Raw genomic sequence first — 22,928 nt, forward strand, 5'->3', positions numbered from 1 at the left:
TATAACATGCCACTCAAATAACATTTTCCCAAAACCCAGCTGTCCATGTCCACCTAGAATGACACAGGATTTCTTTGAAATAAAAATGCACTGTTCTTATTTTTAGCGCACTGTGCTGACAGAATAAGGAGTTATTATGGATCACTTAACAAGCATTGCTATTTATTGAGTGTTAGATGGATTGGTTTCGGCGTGTAGTATTGTTTAAATTACTGTTTAAGTTAAACGTGTTCATAGTCATTTGGAACAGTGTCACATTTGCTGAAGCTGATTTCCCCAATTTACACATGAACTTGATGTTAGCACGTTGTTCGAACTGTGACATTGTGCCGAATGGGTATGCACACGTCTAAGTCAAATGGTAATTAAAACAATACTACATGGCGAAACCAATCCAGATCGGTTGTAACTGGTCTACAGACGTGCTGCACTCCCCTCCACAACAATGTGTGCGTAATCTAATATTTCACTCTCCCATTATATCACAATTCTGGGAACTTTTTGACTGCCCCTTGTATACCTGCAAAAATGTGCTTTTCAGTATCCTTTAAATTGTCAAATCTCTCAAGAAGCTTTGTGTTGCCTCCTTTAAACGGGCAACATGGATCAAACAGTCCTAGTGCCAAATAATGAGCTGGAGGGTTATAACAGGCCTCTTGGCAGATCTGCCAGGTCCCATGTTTATGAGAGCAACATGGTCTCAGTTTTCCATCCTGTCACAAAATGTATTCTTCACTTCTATTTATACTCTGTGGCATCTCTCCATTTTTTTATGTAAAGGTTAAGGTATATTTAGCAGTCGCTGTATGAACTGCACCCCCCAGTGTCCGAAGCAAGAAAAGCGTGCTTCCTGTTCCCCTCCTTTCTCTCTTTCTGATGCCAGGGCCTGTTGCTTTAGCAGGGCCACAAGTTCACACACCACAGTTTACATCACTTTTGTGGCGCCTTACATCTCACACTAACCTATACGATTTTTCTCACTTTGAAGGGAAGGGAACATAGGACCTACTCCCAGTCTTGTGCCTTCATTTCCTCCCTGGTAACTCCTTATCCAACCAGTCAACTCAAAGCTACATACTGTACAAAGAGAAAAAATGTAAATCATGTGAAGAACCATGTCTTATTTCACACAGGAAGAAGGGTATCATGTCATCAGAAGGGAGTACTGAGATTTGCTCTGATGTTTAATTAAAAAATGATCAAGCTTGTAAAACAGAACATTATATCAAACCTCTTTAAAGCCACCTGTGTTTTATATACCTGCTTTGCTCTGCATGAATGTGAGAAGCCAAAGATTTTCCTAGCAGCAGTTGGTGCACAGTAGTACCTATTCATCAAATTGCATCAGTCGATCAAGCCTTTTAAAACAAGCCATTGAATGAAATGTTATTATTGTTTGTTCTTTTAGGCAAATAGAAGTTGTACTGAAACCATCCTTGCCAATATTTCCCTTCTGTTTTTCCTGGTGAGGGTCATGGTAGTACTACCCTGAGCTGGGCTGACCAGGCCTGCCCATCCCCTTCAACTTTCTCCACACATTCCTAGGGAATTCGCAAATGCATCCAGGTAACCGAGATAATCAATTTTAGTAGTATACACAGTAGCTGTTTTCTGAGTTAACGAATGCACGACACAATGTGAAAGGGGATAATCTTTAGAGCATCTAATTTTGCTAACTAACTCTCTTTGGAACACTGAGTATTTTTTTTTACCTTTTTTGTCTTATATGTACTTAAACTTAAAAGCCAACGCAATAATTGACAGTTACATGTAACTCACAATCCACTGTTTTAATAAGAGAAATACCACTATACTGTGTACTGTGGTAAGACGTCCAGATGATATCATTTATATTGTTCAGAGCTGTGATCATAAAAAGGGGGCTGGTACAGTTTTTAGCCTAATAGTTTGGGTTCAGATCTCAAGATGTTTACTGGCAGTTGAGTTTGGATATTCTCCCAGTGTCCACATTGCCCTCTAGTTTCCTTTCGTAGATGTGGAGGTTAGGCTAATCGCTCACTCCTAACAGACATGTTGCATGTGAGTGTAGATACAGTCTCTACATGATGAGTGTCCTCTGATAGGTTCCCTGACTAGGAGTGGGGTCATTCCATGTCCATTAATCAATGACCCCTGCACTTCGGATTCAAAAACGTCTGGAAAAATGACCAGATGTACCCATGTTAGTCAGGAGACACCCTGTATTTTTTTTGCTGTAGGATCAATACTTTCCAAGATAGAGCGAGTTTATCGAGGGGAGAAGGGGTGTTGATTTTATCCGCCCTCATTTTTTCATCAAATTTCACAAGTCCATAGCACAAGAACTAAACCACCAAGCAGGCTCAGACTTTGCATGCCGGTACATTAATTGGTACAGTATGTGATGAAATTAAAACATTTGGCCCAAATGACCCTACATAGTCTAAACAGTCCCTTGAAATTTACCAAATTTTAATTTGAGTATTTGGCTTAGCTATATTTAGGGCTCAGAAACACATATTTGTAACCAACACAGACTTTTGTTTTTTCTTCCTTATTCAGATAACTGTATAGGCTTTCTGGAAAAGCAATAAACAGAAAAAAACTCTATCAGGGTTTGTACAGCAGACCTCTCAAATCCAAAAAATCATTTTGGATTTAATTTTCAGAGCACCCTAATGGCATGTGGGAATGTACAGATCATTTTTTAATATTTTTCATTTATTCTACATTGTACCCTTGTTCTCAAAACACAAACCTTACTTTTATTATGCAAATCTTTCATGTTTATTTTCCATCCTAAACATAGGCAGAATGTGCCATGTGTCAATAATGGTAATCATTGAGTTTTCAATCAGTAAGTTATCAAAAAAGTTAAACTTTTTTTCATATCAAATGACAACGTCCTATTTCATGTTGCTGAACAGACAATGTGATTCTCAATGGCCAAAAGATTACCTGGTACTCAAGAATACCACTGTTACATCCCTACAGGAGATGGCAAACTCAAAGTCAGCCGGGCGTCTGGTGAAGACGGTCAATTCACTGTCCGAATATTCACCACTGAAGCAGCAGCTGAGATCCTGCCCTCTCATGATCACACTCCTGATGGATCAGATGTGTCCCTCACATTAGACCAGTGGCCTATTGGAGTGCATGTATGATGAAAAAATGTTGGACTGGTCGTGACTGATTTTTGACAAGAGTAAAGCGTAATCAGACATCCTGATTTGTTTTTATGCATCCAGACTATCCTGCACAGTCTTTCCATTGGCCACCTGGAGATGATATTTGTTGGGTGCCATTACAGTGTGACATTGCACTACTTAGTGCACCTGCAATGATCAATGGGAGACAGTACCATCTTGATCTCAAAGACAAAAGATACTGTACACTCTGCACTTTGATTGAAACAGGAATGAAATGGGTCACATTCCTGCTGCTGCAAAACCTACATGTTAACCTTTCATTATAACTAGTGTTGTATTTAATGATACATCAAGCAGCTGTTGTCCATGTGTTGTGCTTAATGTGCCTTTGGTGATTTCTTTTTTATTTACATTAAACTTATACTAAAGTTAGTGATGAAGAACTTGATGATTATCATTACTGACAAAGGGTGAATGTAACCCATGTTTAAAATGGAAAATCAAAATTAACGATTCACATAAGAAAAGTTTTTTTTTTTTTTTTTTTTTTTTTTTTTTTTTGAAAAAGAAGGGACCATGTAGGATCTGGAATTTCCCACAGTGCATTAAGGTATCAAGGTGATCTGCAAATTAGACCCAGAATTATTTTTTCACATTGGAGAAGTCTTCTGGTCAAACCCTGATGCCATTTTTTTGCTTGTTTATAACATTTTGAAAAGCCCTGTCTAGGTATCTATACATGGAAACAATTTCAACAGGCTGTATCAGTTAGAAGTATGCTTTCTGAAAGCCTAAACTTGGCAAATCCAAAGATGCAAAATATTTTTTTCCATTTTTGATGATCTGCTCTTACCAAGTGGTGCCATCTGGGCCAAACATTGTTATTTTGTTACATACTTTATACCTGTAAAGGTACCAGTATGCAAAATGATGACAAAATAAAGCCGTGTCAAATTTGACACCCTGCTCCCTCTCCCTTCTTACTTCAAAATAATTTTTCAGGTTGTCTCCTGGATAACATGGTTACACTTGGTATTTTTTTTTTCAGAATCTTTTCAGACTGAAATGCGTGGGACTTATGGAAAATCGGTTGATTTGACATGGATGACCCATAGGCCATTACTCTGCACCTGATGCTGCCATAATAGTCCGCAGCCAGCACTAAAATTGGATTGATTGGGTTAGCAAACTGAAGTGCAGGCAGAACACAGTCCGAACCCTTATAATATTATTGTAATAAGGACATGTGATTAAAGAGCAAATTACGCTATTAAATATTCATTGAATATTGCAGTGCAGAAAAATCAAACTGTTGTTTTGGTATACATTGTTGAGATTAAACAGGTTAGAAAATGACTGAATTTATATCAAACGTATATATGTGAAAAAGAGTACGAGAATAAAACAGTACTTTGCAGGTTTCTAGCTGAAATGTATTTTTTAATGTGGTGTAAACTGTATGTTTAAAATGCTTTCCTCAAGTTAAAAATATGCAATATTTGTCTTTTTGCAGATTATTAAGTTTAGTAACCCAAAGAAATGCCATGGACATATATGAGAAGGTATTGACGATAGGCCGTGGAGCAAGTGCTGAGGTCTTCCTAATGAAACATGGTGAAGTAAAGAAACTCTTTGCTGTCAAAAGAATACAAATAGATTCATCTAAAAAGACTAGAACAAGAGATGCAGTTCTACAAGAAGCTGAAATTTTGCGGAAACTCAAGCACCCCCATATTGTTACCTGCCAGGACCATTTTTTTGATCCTGAGAATGAATACATTTACATTGTGATGGATTACTGTGATGGAGGGACTTTAGATGACCGTGTTAAAAGTCGAGATGGTCAGAATTATTTTTCAGAGAATGAAACAATGAGATGGTTTGTCCAATTGGCCATGGCTGTCCAGTACATTCACTCTATAAAGATTCTTCACCGAGATATCAAGACGTCCAATGTCTTCCTCACTAAGAAAGGTGTGGTAAAGTTGGGAGATTTTGGTATATCTAAAATCATGAGCAGTACGTTAGACATGGCAAGCACCTGTGTTGGAACCCCAAGCTACCTGAGTCCAGAACTTTGTCAAGATGTACCCTACAGCTCAAAGTCTGACATTTGGGCTCTTGGGTGCTTATTGTTTGAAATTTGCTCATTGAAGCCTCCATTTGATGCTAAAAATTTAATCAGTTTGTTTTATAAAATTGTTAAGGGTGAATATAGTAAGGTTCCTGATGTTTTCTCTGAAAATTTACACAGTTTAATTCAAATGATGCTGAATGTTGTCCCTGAGGAAAGACCTAGTGCCAGCTGTATTCTCAATGTACCATATGTTCAGGAACATCTTGCAATGTTTATCAAGGAGCAGGAATCTCAACTGACAATACATCATCTTGCATCCAGGCGATCTGGAAAAGTTAGTGTGGGAAATGATGAGGCTGCATTTCTTCGGAGCAAAACTGCTTTTTGCAATACCGATAAAGAAGGTAAAGATTTTCGTGCTGTCTCAGCTCCTCCATTCTGTCATGATGAATCAAAGGACATTGATCTCTCTGCCGATATTGATGACAGAGAGTATGCTGCCAGTCTGGGAGACAATGCGGAGTATTCTGAAGACTTTGATGATCAGGATAGCTTATCTTCAATAGAGGAACAACTAGATGATGAATTACCAGTGACAGTTCAGAATGAAGAAATTCCTGAGGAACTGGAAGGTATGGAAAATATGAATTATAGACTACTTTTAATTTCATCATTATTGCATGCATTTAATTGGTACAGCCTATTTGACACATTGTAATATACAGTTAGGTCCATAAGTATTTTGAAAGTGATACACTTTTTATAATTTTGGCTCTGTGCACCACCACAATGGATTTCAAAAGAAGCCATCAAGATGTGTTCGAAAGTGTAGATTTACAGTTTGAATTCAAGGGGTTTAATAATAAAACATTGTATGAGCTATTTAGAAATGACAGGACAGCAATTTCTATACATGGTCCTCGCATTTTCAGGGGCTGAAAAATGTTTGAACAAACTAACATAATAACGAATTTAACAATCTTTTTCAATACTTGGTTGAAGGTCCTATCAAGTCAATGACTGCCTGAAGTCTGGAACCCATGGCCCTCTCCAAATGCTGGGTTTCCAAATATTGTTGCTGTGCCAGTCCTTTACTGCAGCTGTCATGTGCTACTTCTTTGTTGGACTTTCTGCCTTCACTTTGGTCTTCAAGTGAAATGCATGTTCAATTTGGCTCAGGTCAGTTGATTGACGTGGCCTTTGAAGAATATTCCATTTCTTTGCCTTGATAAGCACTTGGTTTGCTGTCACAGTATGTTTTCGGTCATTGTCTATCTGTTCTGTGAAGCGTCATTCTATCAGTTTTACAGTTATAGTCTGAATCTGAGTAGACAGTATAGCCCTATACATTTCATCCCACTACTTCTTTCAGCAGTTATATTTTTAATAAAACACTAGTGACTGTGTTTCATTGGCAGTCACTAATGCTACAGATCATGAGCCATTCCTTCTCTTCTCCATACTCTTCTCTATCCATCATTCTGGTATATATTGATCTTAGTTTCATTAGTACCAGAAAAACTGTTCCAAAACTGGACTGGTTTTTAAAAATATTTCCTGGTAAAGTCTAATCTATCCTTTCTATGTTTGAGGCTTACCAGTGGTTTGCACCTTGTGGTAAACCCGCTCTCTTTACTTTCGTGAAGTCTTCTCTTTATTGTAGACTTTGGCAATGAAAGGCCTACCTCCTGGAGAGTGTTTTTGGTTGGGCTAAATTTTGTGAAGCGGTTTTTCTTCACCCAAGACAGAATTCTGCAATCATCCAGCACAGTTGTCTTCCATGGTTGTTAAGGCCTTCTGGTGTTGCTTAGCACACCAGCTTGTTCTTCCTCTTTAAGAATGTACCAGATGGTTGATTTGACAACTCACTGTGTTTCTGCTATCTCTTGGATGGGTTTGTTTTGTTTCCTCAGCTTAATGATGGCCTGTTTTTACTTGCATGGACAACTCTTTGAACCTCATATTGAGAGTTCACAGTGACAGCTTCCAAATGAAAATTCCACACTTGGAATCAACTCCATACCTTCTACCTGCTTAATAGTTAATGAAAGAATGAGGGACCCATCTGGCTATGGAACAGCTCATCAGTCAATTGTCCAAATACTTTTGAGCCCCTGGAGATGGTGGACCATGTATAAAAATGGCCATCATTCCTAAATGTTTCATACAATATTTTTGTTAAACTCTTTGGATTAATGCTGGAAGCGTACACTTCAATCGTGTAATAATTTCTTCATTTCAGATCCATTGTGGTGGCATACAGAGCCAAAATTATACAAACTATGTCACTGTCCAAACCCTGTATGGCATGGTGCAAATTTCAAATGTGTGAGCAGTCTTTTTTTTAAGTGTTGCTTAATATTTAATTTTCATTAACTATTAATTTGCCTTTTCTCTATGCCCATAATAAGAATGTTTTGTATTTAAAAAGGAGTTACCAGTTTCTCTTTTGACTAGTCCTTTTTTGTAGAGCATATTACTGGGTGATACTACATAGCCATAGTTTCGATGCTCTTCCAGTTTCAATTTATTTATATGTGAATCACATTAAATGATTTCTCTTTAAATATGTTTTAAATGTTTCAAAGAGTGTTGCTACCAATATTTCTGTAGCTACATTAACTTCTAACCTCAATTTGTGTAGAAATTAATTTAATAACATCTTTTGTTAGAATTAGATGGGGTGGGGGTGAGTGACCAGTAGACAGATGTATTGGTGAAGAGTACAACTGTGAGAATTAACAACAATATTACTGCTAAAGTATTTAATATAGAGAGGAGACCCCTACGTAAAAATACTGTACATAAAGATATTCATTTTATTTGATGTAAAGCTGAATATAATAAACTTGTCTATAAGAAAAGTTTATTATTCCCTTTTTTATCAGTGAGTGTTTACAGTGTAACTAAAATAATTAGACCTTTTTGATTAATATGAAAGTTGATCAGCTCCAAAATGTGGCTGCAGTTGTCTTGTATCCTAAACATTGCAGACTCTCCGGAAAAGGAAAGGTGATGTTAAAATCATTCTGTTGATTTATACAGTCTCGGAATGAAAGCATGAAATGATGATATCTTGAGTTAGTGATTTCTGCATGACTCTTAGGCAAACATTTACTTAACTGGTGCATATTTATTGGGTTAATTGATCACTCCCATCTAGTCCACCGGTATCAGAATTAACAATCTTAAATTCAATTTAGCAATTTTAAAAAAAGATTATGTTAGAGCTCTCATATAATCAAGTTGAATTATCTTGTGTCATTAGTTTCATGCCTTTTCTAAAATATGAGTTTTGCTTTCCAAGCTCATACTACTAACATGTAAGGTTCTTTGCCGTGGTTTTGATGAAGGCTTAACATGAAATAATATAAAAGACATTAAGCTTATTTACTGATTTCTCTTAACTGTGTCATTCAGTTACAAAATTAAATACTTAGGGTAAGGTGAAAGTCAAACTTCATAAGGTTTTCCTGACTCCGATGAAGTTTATTACTTAGTAATTTTATTTTGTAGACTTTTTCTGATTTTCTTTTTCCTTGGATGCTAAAAACAGTTATGTGACTTTACATTGCCATTGTATATGCACTGCACAGTGCAGCACACATCGTATGGAGTGGTATAGAAAAAAATGAACACAAAACAAAACCTAAAACTTGACACAGGGTTTCAGAATCATAATCTTTCAGGCCAATGGAGGCTTCTTCACTATTACTGCGGAAGATAATATTCCTTTATCTTCCTCTAGTATACCTTAGTTCATCGAGAGGTTTACTTACCTTGGCAGCGACATTCATGTCTCTGGTGAATCTTCCAGTGAAGTCAGTAGATAGATTGGGAGAGGATGGGGGGTCATGAGGTTGCTGGAAATGGGTGTGTGGCGCTGCCGATATCTATGCAAAAGGACTAGGAGTTGACAACCAAGATCCTGAGCTGTTTCATCATGTAGTGGGTGCGACAACGCGCTGTACCAGTGCATGCTCCCCAACCTGACCTGACCTGACCTGATGTTGGAAATAAGATGAAGAACACAAAAAAATCCCTATCATGTGTAATGAATTTTATAAGTCTTTACACACACTGGAGTGTAACAAGGGTGAGTGCTAATTAATTCCTTGATAAAATAGAAATGCCACAGCTGCATACACTATTCATGAAGGAACAGTAAGCCGTTGAGGGGTTCTGATGTACAGAATCCTATACATTCTTTACAAAACAGGAGAGCCACCAATCTGGATGGTGAAGCTATAAAAAGTGCTGTGCCACACTTTTAAAAATAAAGTTGTCAAAGTAGTTCTTCAAAGTGATGCCATAGGGAAAGCATTTTTGGGTCTGAAAAGAACCATCCATATGAAGGATAAACAACCATGAATGCATGCTAACATTAATGACTACCAAATATTAAAATTAATTAACTACCAAATAAGATTGACAAACTGGCTGCGCTGATGAAAAATATCAGGACCTACAGAGAACACAGTTTGTTGTGTTTTTGTGAAACATAGCTAACAACTAACATCCCAGATGCTAACGTGGAGCTACCTGGGTTTAGCACAGTTAGAGCAGACAGAGACACAAATACCTGCTGGAAGCGGAAAGGAGGAGGACTCGCTTTCTATGTGAATACAAGGTGGTGCAACTCTGGACATGTAAATGTCAAAATCTCCACTTGCTGCAGGGACATCGAACAGTTGGCTGTAAGTCTGCGTCCCTATTACTTGCCCAGAGAGGTTGGACACGTCATTGTTGTTATTGTTTACATCCCTCCTCACGCGGATGTGGAGATAGCGGGTGACATCATCCACGCCGCTGTTGCTAAACTACAAACAAAGCACCCCGAGGCACTTGTGCTAATCTCTGGAAACTTTAACCATGTGACTCTGGACAAAACATTACCTGCCTTCTCCCAGTATGTGGATTGTAACACCCGGGGAAATAGGACTATTGACCTACTGTATACAAACGTTAAAGACGCATACAACCCCGCTACCTGCGCTTGGGAAAGCAGATCATAACCTGGTTCTGCTTCAGCCTCACTACAAACCAAGAGTGAGGGAGCTACCTACAACCACACGCTCATTCAGGAAGTGGTCCCCTGAGGCAGTGCAGGCTCTAAGAGACTGCTTTGAAACGACGGACTGGGATATCCTGCAGGGATAATATACAGTGATCCCTCGCTATATCGCGCTTCGCCTTTCGCGGCTTCACTCCATCGCGGATTTTATATGTAAGCATATTTAAATATATATCGCGGATTTTTCGCTGCTTCGCGGGTTTCTGCGGACAATGGGTCTTTTAATTTCTGGTACATGCTTCCTCAGTTGGTTTGCCCAGTTGATTTCATACAAGGGACGCTATTGGCAGATGGCTGAGAAGCTACCCAACTTACTTTGTCTCTCTCTCTCTCTCTTGCGCTGACGTAGGGGGGTGTGAGCAGGGGGGCTGTGTGCAGCTGCTTCCTGAAGGACATGCTGCACGGTGCTTCGCATACTTAAAAGCTCAAAGGGCACGTATTGATTTTTGACTTTGTTTTTCTGTGGCTCTCTCTCTCTCTCTTCCTGCTCCTGACAGAGGGGGTGTGAGCTGCCGCCTTCAACAGCTTTGTACCGGCGGTGCTTCGCATACTTAAAAGCCAAAAAGCCCTATTGATTTTTTTTTTTTGACTGCTTGCTTTGCACTCCTTTGAAAAGGAAGATATGTTTGCATTCTTTTAATTGTGAGACTGAACTGTCATCTCTGTCTTGTCATGGAGCACAGTTTAAACTTTTGAAAAAGAGACAAATGTTTGTTTGCAGTGTTTGAATAACGTTCCTGTCTCTCTACAACCTCCTGTGTTTCTACGCAAATCTGTGACCCAAGCATGACATTCTAAAAATAACCATATAAACATATGGTTTCTACTTCGCGGAGTTTCCTATTTCGCGGGTGGCTCTGGAACGCAACCCCCGCGATGGAGGAGGGATTACTGTAGTGAGAACATTGAGGAGGTTGTTGACTGCACTACTGACTACATCAACTTCTGTATGGACATTGTAGTTCCAGTAAGAACAGTATGCTGCTATGCTAACAACAAGCCATGGATTACAAGTGACATCAAGGGCCTTTTGAACCAGAAGAAAAGGGCTTTTAAAGGTGGTGATCAGCATGAGCTCAAGCGTGTTCAGAAGGAACTCTGAGTCCAGCTCAGGGCGGCGAAGGAGCAGTACAGGAGAAAGCTGGAGCAGAAGTTGCAGAATAACAGCATGAAGAAAGTGTGGGATGGGATGAAGATCATCACTGGCTGCAGCTCAAATTGGGGTGTCACCATCGAGAGAGACGTGGAGAGAGCAAACCTGATGAACAACTTCTTTAACAGGTTTGACCACCCTAACCCACTCTCACCTCGGAGTACTAAACCCTCCACCCATCCAATGGTGACGTTTAATTGATACCAGCATAGGAGAGAGTTTCCCCCCACCCACAATTACAGCAGCCCAGGTAAGCAGAGAGCTGAGGAGACTTCGTGCCAGCAAAGCAGTGGGTTCAGGTGGAGTATTGCCACGACTGCTGAACGCCTGTGCATTGGAGCTGGGGAGTCCTCTACAGCGTATCTTCAACCTGAGCCTGGAACAGGGGAAAGTCCCGAGGCTTTGGAAAACATCTTGCATTACCCCAATCCCAAAGGTATCACGTCCTAGTGAGCTGAATGACTTCAGGCCTGTCGCTCTGACGTCGCATGTTATGAAGACCATGGTGCGGCTGCTGCTTCACCACCTGAGGCCACAGGTCCGCCACGCCCTCGACCCTCTGCAATTTGCATACCAGGAGAAGGTGGGAGCGGAGGATGCCATCATCTACATGATACACACTGATCCCTCTCCCACTTGGACAGAGGCAGTGGTGCAGTAAGAATTATGTTTCTGGACTTCTCTAGTGCCTTCAACACCATCCAACCTCTGCTCCTTAGGGACAAGCTGACAGAGATGAGAGTAGATTCATACCTGGTGGCATGGATCATGGACTATCTTACAGACAGACCTCAGTATGTGCGTCTCAGGAAGTGCAGGTCTGACATTGTGGTCAGCAACACAGGAGCGTCGCAGGGGACTGTGCTTTCTCTGGTCCTGTTCAGTCAATATACATCAGACTTCCAATACAACTCGGAGTCCTGCCACGTGCAAAAGTTCGCTGACAACACTGCTATTGTGGGCTGCATCTGGAGTGGGCAGGAGGAGGAGTATAGAAACCTAATCAAGGACTTTGTTAAATGGTGCGACTCAAACCACCTACAACTGAACATCAGCAAAGCCAAGGAGCTGGTGGTGGATTTGAGGAGGACCAGGCCCTTCATGGACCCCGTGATCATCAGAGGTGACTGTGTACAGAGGGTACAGACCTATAAATACCTGGGAGTGCAGTTGGATGATAAATTGGACTGGACTGCCAATACTGATGCTCTGTGCAAGAGAGGACAGAGCTGACTATACTTCCTTACAAGGCTGGCGTCCTTCAACTGCAATAAGATGCTGCAGATGTTCTATCAGACGGTTGTAGCGAGCGCCCTCTTCTACGCGGTGATGGGCTGGGGAGGCAACATAAAGAAGAGTGTGCCTCACGCCTGGACAAACTGGTGAGGAAGGCAGGCTCTATTGTAGGCACAGAGCTGGACAGTTTGACATCTGTGGCAGAGCGACGGGCACTGAGCAGGCTCCTGTCAATCATGGAGAATCCACTGCATCCACTAAACAGTATCCTCTCCAGACAGAGGAGCACCTTCAGCGACAGACTGCTGTCAATGTCCTGCTCCATTGACAGACTGAGGAGATCGTTCCTCCCCCACACTATGCGACTCTTCAGTTCCACCCAGGGGGTAAACGTTAACATTATACAAAGTTATTATCTGTTATACCTGCATTTTTATCACTCTTTAATGTAATAATGTTTTTTATCAGTATGCTGCTGCTGGAGTATGTGAATTTCCCCTTGGGAAAGTTAAGAGCCATTTTAGAACCATTATTTTAGTATAGACATCAATTACTGCCATATCAAAGACGAATAATGAAGTATTTGAATGTGCATCCCACAGACCAAGGATATTAAAGGAGTACTCCACCCATAATTTTTTTATGTTGCTCACCCCATGTGGTTTCTACTGATGGCTGAGAAATTGAGCAGCACTGATGAGCGTTTCCTGCTGAAATCGCTTTGCCAAACTTGGTGAAATGAACTGAATTCAATTAACTAGTTTTGAGTATATAATAAACATGAATTGTCTTTTAAGTGTGTCTGAGGTCTAGTGAAACTTCTGAAACTATCCTAGACCAATTATTGTGGTCAAAAATATTGCCTGAGCTGTAAGTCAGCAGCTCCTCCCTGAGATGCTAGCTGCTACAGCTCTAATGTCACTCTGGCCTTGCAAAGCATCATGGCGTGCCTGGGAAAAAAAAAGATTTTTGTAAGCCAGGAACAGCGAATTTTCAGGAAAATTCAATGAACAAGGTCATTGAAAAAATGGCCCCGAAATGCTGGTCTGAAACTAGTAAATAAATAGAAAAGATTTTAATGGGCAAAATAACACAGGTATTGGATAAAAGATGACTGGTAAAGCATATTATGGTGAGCTACCTAGAATCTTCCTTTCTCTGTTGAAGATGACAATATATGTTTGGCATGTATTTAAGGAAGAAGCCAACTGAGGACCTCTAAAATGTTTGTTTTTCAAACTTTAGACTCTGATGTAGTTATGCCCAAATGCAGCAATCTATCTGTGTCTTCCCTTTCTTTTTTATTCTGGTTAGGTCCAGTTTGTCCTTCTTTCAAGACAGTATGAGATGCCTTTGTATGAAATCTGCAGTTTCTTGGCAGTATTTCACATCAAATAAACTTCTTTCTGCAAAAAAAAAAAAAATAATAATAGACTGACATGTTTTTTGAGAAAGGTTTTTCATTTTGGCAATTTTTAAACTTTATCAGCAGAAGTAAACAGAATAACAGGTTTCAGTGGTTCTGATGAAATTGCTGCATTTCTCTAATAATCACCCATCCATCCATTATCCAGCCTGCTTCTAATAATCATCTGGCATGTAAAATGACAAGTTATGGATATGCTAGGGAAGTTGGCCATTAGGACACAAAGAATAGCTGCTGAGAATGGGGCTGATATATGTGTGTAGGATAGAGGTCAGGTTTTTATAGGTGGTGGAGAGGAAGCGGCGGAAGTGAGATGAGGAGCAGGGTGTGGTCTAGAGGGGAATGAGGAAGCTGGTTAAGGCTTAGGTCTTCTTGTCATCTGGTGATCTGCAGAGGAAGGAAAAGAGGCATTAATGCACAGTGTCAACCCCTGACTCACGCCCAGTTAAGCCCTTTGACTGCCTCCCAAGCGCACTTAAAACATACATAGTATTCCTGTTGCTTTTTTCCGGCAATCTACTTGAGAAGTGCCAATGGTAGAATAGTCTTTTTTAATAACTTGTGCAACCTGTGCTACTCTAACTCAATAACAAGGCCTTGAATTTTAATTCTATTCCAGTAGTTTCAAATTTTACTGCATTCAATTTCCAAACCACAGAAATGCCATCATTAGGCTGCCGGTTTAAAAGACTTGTTGGTATTTCTTATGCCTTCATATCCTGACCTCAAAAATGTGATGATGTAAAGACATAATGTGCACTTGGCAGTTAATCCCCAAGTTAATCTTAATGCAGAGTATGTGTTGCCTACACACTTATTAGCATGCAGCAGTCCCTTAAACCGGCCATGCTGTCATGTGAGCAGGCATCTACAAATCCTCACACATCCAATCAAAGGAAAAGGCCTAACTCATGGTTCTACAGACCTGCACTGATTTCTTGATCATGCCATATCTTATATGTCATAGTATTTTTTTTTTTTTAATTACCGTATATACTCACGCATAAGTGGGGTCTTGAAACCCGAAAATCGCTGATAAAATCAGACCCTGACTTATACGCCCTTTCAAAAATGCAATACTCAATTTTTTTTTTTTAACATCTTCTTGCTTACTCCACTCTCGCACTAGTTTCTCAGACGCATCAAATTTTGTTGCAGCAGCGCAGTTACCAATTTCTTTCGCTACTTCAATGACGTTTAATTTAAACCAGCTTCATATTTTCTTCTGATCAAACACTCCATCGTAGATAAGGGATGCTGTTACGATAAAGGTATATGAGGGTGTGAGATATAAAAAACACAAAACAGTGCAAACGTAGCTTTGGAATAGTTTGGGTATTACCGTGTGGTCATGTAGGCACTATACACAGAAAAAAAAAGGCAGTGTGCTCCGTGGTTACTCTCTCAGGTGGGCATTAGCATATCATAATCACTTGGACCAATAGCGTGAGTTTTCTGCATTTGACTTATACGACTAACATTATAAAATACCAGAAATTATACGGTAAAATCAAGTCCCAACTTATCCGTGGGAGAACTTAAACACGAGTATATATGGTAATGTTTTTTTAATACCTATGAGCATTTGCCACACTGAAATAAATCTCAAGTAGAAAGCAATAATCATTTACTAAGTAACATACAAAAGCTATAAATAGATTACTGGACAATAGTCAACAAGTATAACCGATTTATCTAAATGACAAAACAGTGCTAATTAAGATTTATATTTAATTTAAAAATTTAGTGTGCAACTCATCAGCAATATACAGTATAGTATGTTTGCAATAAGGATTGGCTGACTGAATTAATTCAATTGATTCATCTATTCAGTTCATGCTTGCACAGAGATTAATTTGGTATCTTCAAAAAATCAATTTTAGTAATAAAAACCACTTTCCAGTTTGAGATTTTGTTTCATTTTCTCAATTACAAATTTTAATATCCTCATCTTTTAGTTACGGTACTTTTGGTATTTATTTACCGTTTCTCGTAATAACCACTGTATTATCAAGCTATATTTTTATTAAAAATTTAGAACCATAATTTGAAACAGATATTTGTTTTTGCAGTATTGCTTTTGAAAATTTTGATTAATGTTGTGCATGTAATTAAGGATCTGTAAACTGATGATGAGTCTTGTTTTATGTGAATGTAAATGCAAGTCCTTGAAAGGTTGTTCAATTACAAGCACTGTGAAATGGTATTTTATTGGTAAAAACACCATTCCAAAATATTTATTCATTATAGTTAACACATATTCATATTTTTAATTGTTTCCTAACTCTTTTGGCTATTACTGAATAAAGAAAGACTTGATGGTTTATAGAAAAGTTTCAGAGATTTTGCATAACAGCATGAAACTCTACCTTTATCAGAACTGAATAAGCAAATTTGGATCTTTTTTGAAAGTAGAGGTTAAGTAATGTGTTTAAATTGGGTTATTTTTTGAAAGACGCTCTTGCCAGCAATATAAACGCTGCCGGACTCTCAGCACTATTTTAGCCCCTGTTGTGTATTGTGCAAGTCTTAGCTCTCACATCCTTGGCTCGCTACAGTCTTGTTATTTCCTTCTCTGGGGTTAATGCCAAAACTGCCTGCACAGAACTGTACTTATGGAAGTCTCGTCTGCATATTTGAGTGTCCTTTCTTGGCTGCTGAATGAAGAGGTGGTAAATTAAATTTTCAGAGAGGCAAGTGGGCTAGAAATGAGCTTGTTTGTGTAAAGAGGCCAATAATCAGCCAAAGACATGTTGAAAAACTGGTTCTGCAACTTGCACTGTCTAGATGTTTTGTGTTTCAGGTAAGGTTCAGTTAACTCTGTTTTTCGTCATCGGGTTTTCCTCATTATTAATTGTTGTGCACCATAAGCCCGCATTTAAACCAATTGTATACCAGCACATTTTAAAAATTGTACTACAACGACCAACACAAAAATGATACTATGTGCCTTGACAGAACTTAACACAAGACATCTATTCATAATAGCCCTACAGTCTTTTCTAAACTGAATTTTCCTGTTCAATTTAAACTTTCATATCTTCTGAAAGAAATATGGTGCTAATGTGCCTGACGAGGCAGTGGAGCAACTAAGTGGCACATCTCATATGCTACTCTGTCCAGGGTGGTGACTCCACACCCCATTCTGTGTCTTGGGATACTAGATCTGCTTTCTGGCATGATGATAATAATCTTCGTCAATATTAATGAACTGGAAAGCTGCTAGATTATGAGCATTCATTTTATTCTCCTAGTGCACTAATAGTCATATCCAGTGATTTAAGTTGAAAAAAGAACTGTTAGTAATCTATTTTGCTTCTGCATCTTCACCCTCCTAGATAATGTTTTAGGTGCAATGTTGATGTTACAGTTTCTTTCAGAGGGAAGGGGGTCCCCCCTTGGAGGTCAGAGAACGTGCCGATACACAGAAATAAGTTCAGATCATAGTGGGGCAGGTGCTGTTCTCCTTTGGAGGTCTGAAATTGCAAAGCATGTAGATGTACAGAAAGTAGTTTGGAGAATGGAGGGGAAGGACCCTCTTAGAAGTTCAAAAGCTCTTTGAAACAACCTTTTTTTTAAATCTAAATACTTCTCACATTGTGAGAAATGCTAGTAGGCAAACATTAACTGCTGATACGTCTCTAATGGCAAAGCGTGGAAGAACTGGCCTACTTCAAGCACTACAGCAATGCTGAATGTATTATGGAACAGTTATTGCATTATTTAACATATATGCTGATCATTAAAACTTTAAGAAGGATTTCCTCTATTTAGTTGTTATATGTTTTTATTTCAAAATTGTAAGAAAAAGGTCACCTTCTACTCTATCTAAACCAATATTGTATTGCCATCATATTTATTTTTCAGTTGCAAATGATGAAGTGGATTTTAATTATCCTGATGATTTTGAAGAGCCTGAGGAAAACAGCCTTACAGAGGTTGTCGTCAATGCCCGGAATGCAATGGAGGTTGCGGCTGAGAATGATACCTTCCATGAAGAGAGGGAGAGAGGACAAGAGGGTGCATTGTCTGCTACTTTAAAAACTATACGGAATAAATGTATAGGTAAGGAAAACTTATCTGGTATTTTCTTGTTAAACTGGAAACCTTGAAGGAAGCTTGGATGAGGAGCATGTCACTTAAAGAATCCTCAAGTCAGTGGTATTCTCTATATAAAATAAAAGTAGCTTTTAAATATATTTAAAAGAAAACACTAATCCAGATGTGTTATATTTAGCATAACAATATTTCAATAAACTACAATTTTATTTCAGGATTGAAGTGAAAGGTGGGATTACATATTCCATAAAAGCACAGTCTTTCAATATTTGTAATGTCAAAAACAATGAGGAAAATGTTTTATGCAAAAAAGCAAGTATGTTACATCAATCATACATGTACATCAAAAAGTTCAAGAGATTACTAGCATAACATAACATAACATTCTCCAACCTTCTTAGAGCGTACACTGATACAGTGCATTGCCGCACTCGGCACACAATAAACCACCTTAGGATTCCAGATCAGCACGTTAGCGTAGCCGTGCAATGGTGACACCTCAGCACCACACTAGTCAGAATGGAATGGAACAGCAGGAGGTTTTTTACAGTGGCTGGAGTGCCAATCCTGCCACCAACCTCCGCCAATTTATATTTCTGCGTGGCTCAAGTCTGCTCCAGCAGCTTTTAACATAAGGAAAGGATCAGTTCCGACAGAGCAGTCTATTGCTGGACCCCTAAATTAAATATGCTAGATTATTGAGACTTTTTAGACCCCCTTTGCAAGTCTGTTTTTAATGCTTTGTTGTGTACAATAGCATATGGTTAAAAGCTGATTAATTAGTGGTTTTCCACTCGGTGGCATGGAGCTCACACTGTGCAGCAAGTAGATTTAATAACACATACTGTATTAGAAACAACTTAAATCATATTAGTAGGCTAATGTGGTATTGGCCATTCAAATGAGCATACTTTTTAAATTTGTTTGCTGTAAAAGCACTTCATAATCTGATGAATATCTCTGTGGTGATATTGTATGTATTTGTTACTGTATATAATTTTACGTGCTGTTACCAAATGATCTGTTTACCATTAGCAAGTGTGTGGCTAATATCTAACAGTTTCCAGATCACTGTGGCCAATTGTTGTCTGAGTACACCAGGACAGTGCTATGGATATGTAGGTATTATTAAAATGCACTTGACTTTAATAATGTGCCCATATATATATATGTGTGTGTGTATGTATAGTATAGTATAGTATAGTATAGTATAGTATAGTATAGTATAGTATAGTATAGTATAGTGTGTGTATGTATTGCCGACTTCGTAACCCCAAACACAACTGTCTAGCACCCTCTCCAACTCCTCCTCCTCCGGGTCTCGCCTTCCCCTTACCGCATCAATCAGTACCCCGCTACCGCTATCAGTCTTCCATGCTGTACTCCACCCCCCTCAACCTGACCAGTCAGTCACTTCACACAAAAAAGGCTTCAACCTGGTTGGGATGCTACAAAACTTTCGAATTGTACTGCTTTCATATTCTGTACCTTTGTCTGCATGTGTATTGCACCATTGTTTGTTTGAGCCTTTCGAATTCCACTGCTTTCATAATCTCTTATCTGCCTTTTTTCTCTCCCAACGCTTTTGGTTCTCTTTTCTCCGCGCTGCTGTTTCTTCTTTGTCTTGTTTCATCTAGAATGTATTGTCCTTATACGCTTTATATGTGCTGAGAGCACATGATCTGTGCGTGCTACGGATTTACAATTTAAAGAGATTGCTATTTTCATGGGAATTGATGCATATGCATTATTTTCACTTTTATGTTAAAAACTTTTGTAAAAACAATACTTGTCGTTTATTTCCGGCCTCGGGCGTGGTTAAATCTCTTTCTTGCAGTACGTATAACGCTGCTCCCGTTGTGAAGGGGAGGGGCAGCTGCTGTCGTGTCGTGTCTTGCAAGAATCTCATGTTCTATATCCCCCGCAGGACACTCCGTGGCCATTATCTTTCGTCTCGCGGGTCTTTTATTTTTTTTCCATGATGTTCACGTATCATCTCCTAGTCATTCCATCCCACAGGATTTTCTTTTATAATAAAGATATATATATATATACAGTGCATCCGGAAAGTATTCACAGCGCATCACTTTTTCCACATTTTTTTATGTTACAGCCTTTTTCCAAAATGGATTAAATTTTTTTTTTTCCTCAGAATTCTACACACAACACCCCATAATGACAACGTGAAAAAAATTTACTTGAGGTTTTTGCAAATTTATTAAAAATAAAAAAACTGAGACATGTACATAAGTATTCACAGCCTTTGTTCAATACTTTGTCGATGCACCTTTGGCAGCAATTACAGCCTCAAATCTTTTTGAATATGATGCCACAAGCTTGGCACACCTATCCTTGGCCAGTTTCGCCCATTCCTCTTTGCAGCACCTCTCAAGCTCCATCAGGTTGGATGGGAAGCGTCGGTGCACAGCCATTTTAAGATCTCTCCAGAGATGTTCAATCGGATTCAAGTCTGGGCTCTGGCTGGGCCACTCAAGGACATTCACAGAGTTGTCTTGAAGCCACTCCTTTGATATCTTGGCTGTGTGCTTAGGCTCATTGTCCTGCTGAAAGATGAACCGTCGCCCCAGTCTGAGGACAAGAGCACTCTGGAGCAGGTTTTCATCCAGGATGTCTCTGTAAATTGCTGCAGTCATTTTTCCCTTTATCCTGACTAGTCTCCCAGTCCCTGCCGCTGAAAAACATCCCCACAGCATGATGCTGCCACCACCATGTTTCACTGTAGGGATGGTATTGTCCTGGTGATGAGCAGTGCCTGGTTTCCTCCAAACGTGACGCCTGGCATTCACACTAAAGAGTTCAATCTTTGTCTCATCAGACCTGAGAATTTTCTTCAGGTGCGTTTTGGCAAACTCCAGGCGGGCTGCCATGTGCCTTTTACTAAGGAGTGGCTTCCGTCTGGCCACTCTACCATACAGGCCTGATTGGTGGATTGCTGCAGAGATGGTTGTCCTTCTGGAAGGTTCTCCTCTCTCCACAGAGGACCTCTGGAGCTCTGACAGAATGACCATCGGGTTCTTGGTCACCTCCCTGACTAAGGCCCTTCTCCCCCGATCGCTCAGTTTAGATGGCCGGCCAGTTCTAGGAAGAGTCCTGGTGGTTTCGAACTTCTTCCACTTACGGATGATGGAGGCCACTGTGCTTATTGGGACCTTCAAAGCAGCAGATATTTTTCTGTAACCTTCCCTAGATTTGTGCCTCGAGACAATCCTGTCTCGGAGGTCTACAGACAATTCCTTTGACTTCATGCTTGGTTTATGCTCTGACATGAACTGTCAACTGTGGGACCTTATATAGACAGGTGTGTGCCTTTCCAAATCATGTCCAATCAACTGAATTTACCACAGGTGGACTCCAATGAAGCTGCAGAAACATCTCAAGGATGATCAGGGGAAACAGGATGCACCTGAGCTCAATTTTGAGCTTCATGGCAAAGGCTGTGAATACTTATGTACATGTGCTTTCTCAATTTTTTTATTTTTAATAAATTTGCAAAAATCTCAAGTAAACTTTTTTCACGTTGTCATTATGGGGTGTTGCGTGTAGAATTCTGAGGAAAAAACTTAATTTTATCCATTTTGGAATAAGGCTGTAACATAACAAAATGTGGAAAAAGTGATGCGCTGTGAATACTTTCCGGATGCACTGTATATATATGCAGTGTATATAGTAAAGCTATACTATACACCAGAGCATCCATTTTTCTTTGACAATAGTGTTGTTTTTTCTTAGCTCTTTTCCTTTGAATTGTGATGTAGCAATTTTATCAAAAAAAGCAGTGTAACTTGACATAAGTTAAGCACAATATTTGTCAACAATTTTGCCTGAAGGAAAATAAAATAAACTCTATGCAAGGTAATTATTGCATCATTTCAAAAAGTTGATTTTCACGTTCTTGCCATATTTACTTTTAAAATGACATAGCATAGCATAAATGTGCTTACTCAAATTGTTTTTTTAGCGGTGTAAAGCAAAGACATTATGCAGCTTGGTAAAAATAAAATTGTTGCAAAATTAAGAATAGCTCTTTAGGTGCTAAATACAAGGCTTCTTTAAACTATTGAAACTATTGAAATGTTAATTTGAATTTGTTTTCAAAGTTCTTCAGTTCCCACTATTTTCCTTAGGAACCAAGAGAAAGCATTCTTCATTTAAACCATTTAAACAAATGCAGGATATGGCAGGAATTTATCAAATTCTTGGGTCAAGGCAGTGTTGTGTTTAATATGCCTTATGTAGTCAGGTAATTTTTAAAATTTATATGTAACCTAATGCAATACTTATTTTATAGAAGCAAAAATACCTGCGTTACTTTAAAAGCAAAACCAAAAAAAAACGTATTCCCAACAATCCTAGTCAAGACAAGACACTTTTTTTTGTCAGATGTATTGGCTGCTGAGGTTGGTAAGTAACATCATGCACGTGCTTGATCTGGCCATCCTGTAACAGCTAGTGAGGATGAAGTTAAGCAATCATGTGAAAAGAACTGAACAAAAGTTATAGGTAATCCTGTTGGGGTAAACTTAATCTGCCCAGTTTAGGATCACAACAGCATGTCATGTAAGGCAAGAAGTAATCATGATGAATAGTACACCAATTCTTTGCAGGGCTCAGTCATACTGCCAAGCAGAAAACAGTGTGTGCTGCATACAATCCAATAATGGAAACCAATAAATAAAGTGCTCCTTTAGTTTTCATCCAGCTGTTTGCTATAGACATGCTGAAAGAGTGTGATCAAGGTGGCACACTGATCGGTG

The 22,928-nt window shown here is 39.2% G+C and overlaps 1 protein-coding gene across 5 annotated transcripts in view; it reads left to right on the forward strand.

The window, feature by feature from the left end:
- Positions 1-22,928, forward strand: part of nek12 (NIMA-related kinase 12) — a 39,621-nt gene that overhangs the window by 13,267 nt on the left and 3,426 nt on the right. For 3 of the 5 annotated variants that reach the window (XM_028816069.2, XM_051935092.1, XM_028816068.2), the window contains exons 2-4: positions 1,409-1,566; positions 4,642-5,837; positions 17,962-18,159. In XM_028816069.2, the coding sequence (XP_028671902.1) occupies positions 4,673-5,837; positions 17,962-18,159 (1,363 nt within the window). In that variant the 5' untranslated portion in view covers positions 1,409-1,566; positions 4,642-4,672. The remainder of the gene's footprint in view (positions 1-1,408; positions 1,567-4,641; positions 5,838-17,961; positions 18,160-22,928) is intronic. The other 2 variants (XM_028816071.2, XM_028816070.2) reach the window with 1 other exon arrangement.

Source organism: Erpetoichthys calabaricus, chromosome 12 (assembly GCF_900747795.2).
Source record: "Erpetoichthys calabaricus chromosome 12, fErpCal1.3, whole genome shotgun sequence".
NCBI lineage: Eukaryota > Metazoa > Chordata > Cladistia > Polypteriformes > Polypteridae > Erpetoichthys > Erpetoichthys calabaricus.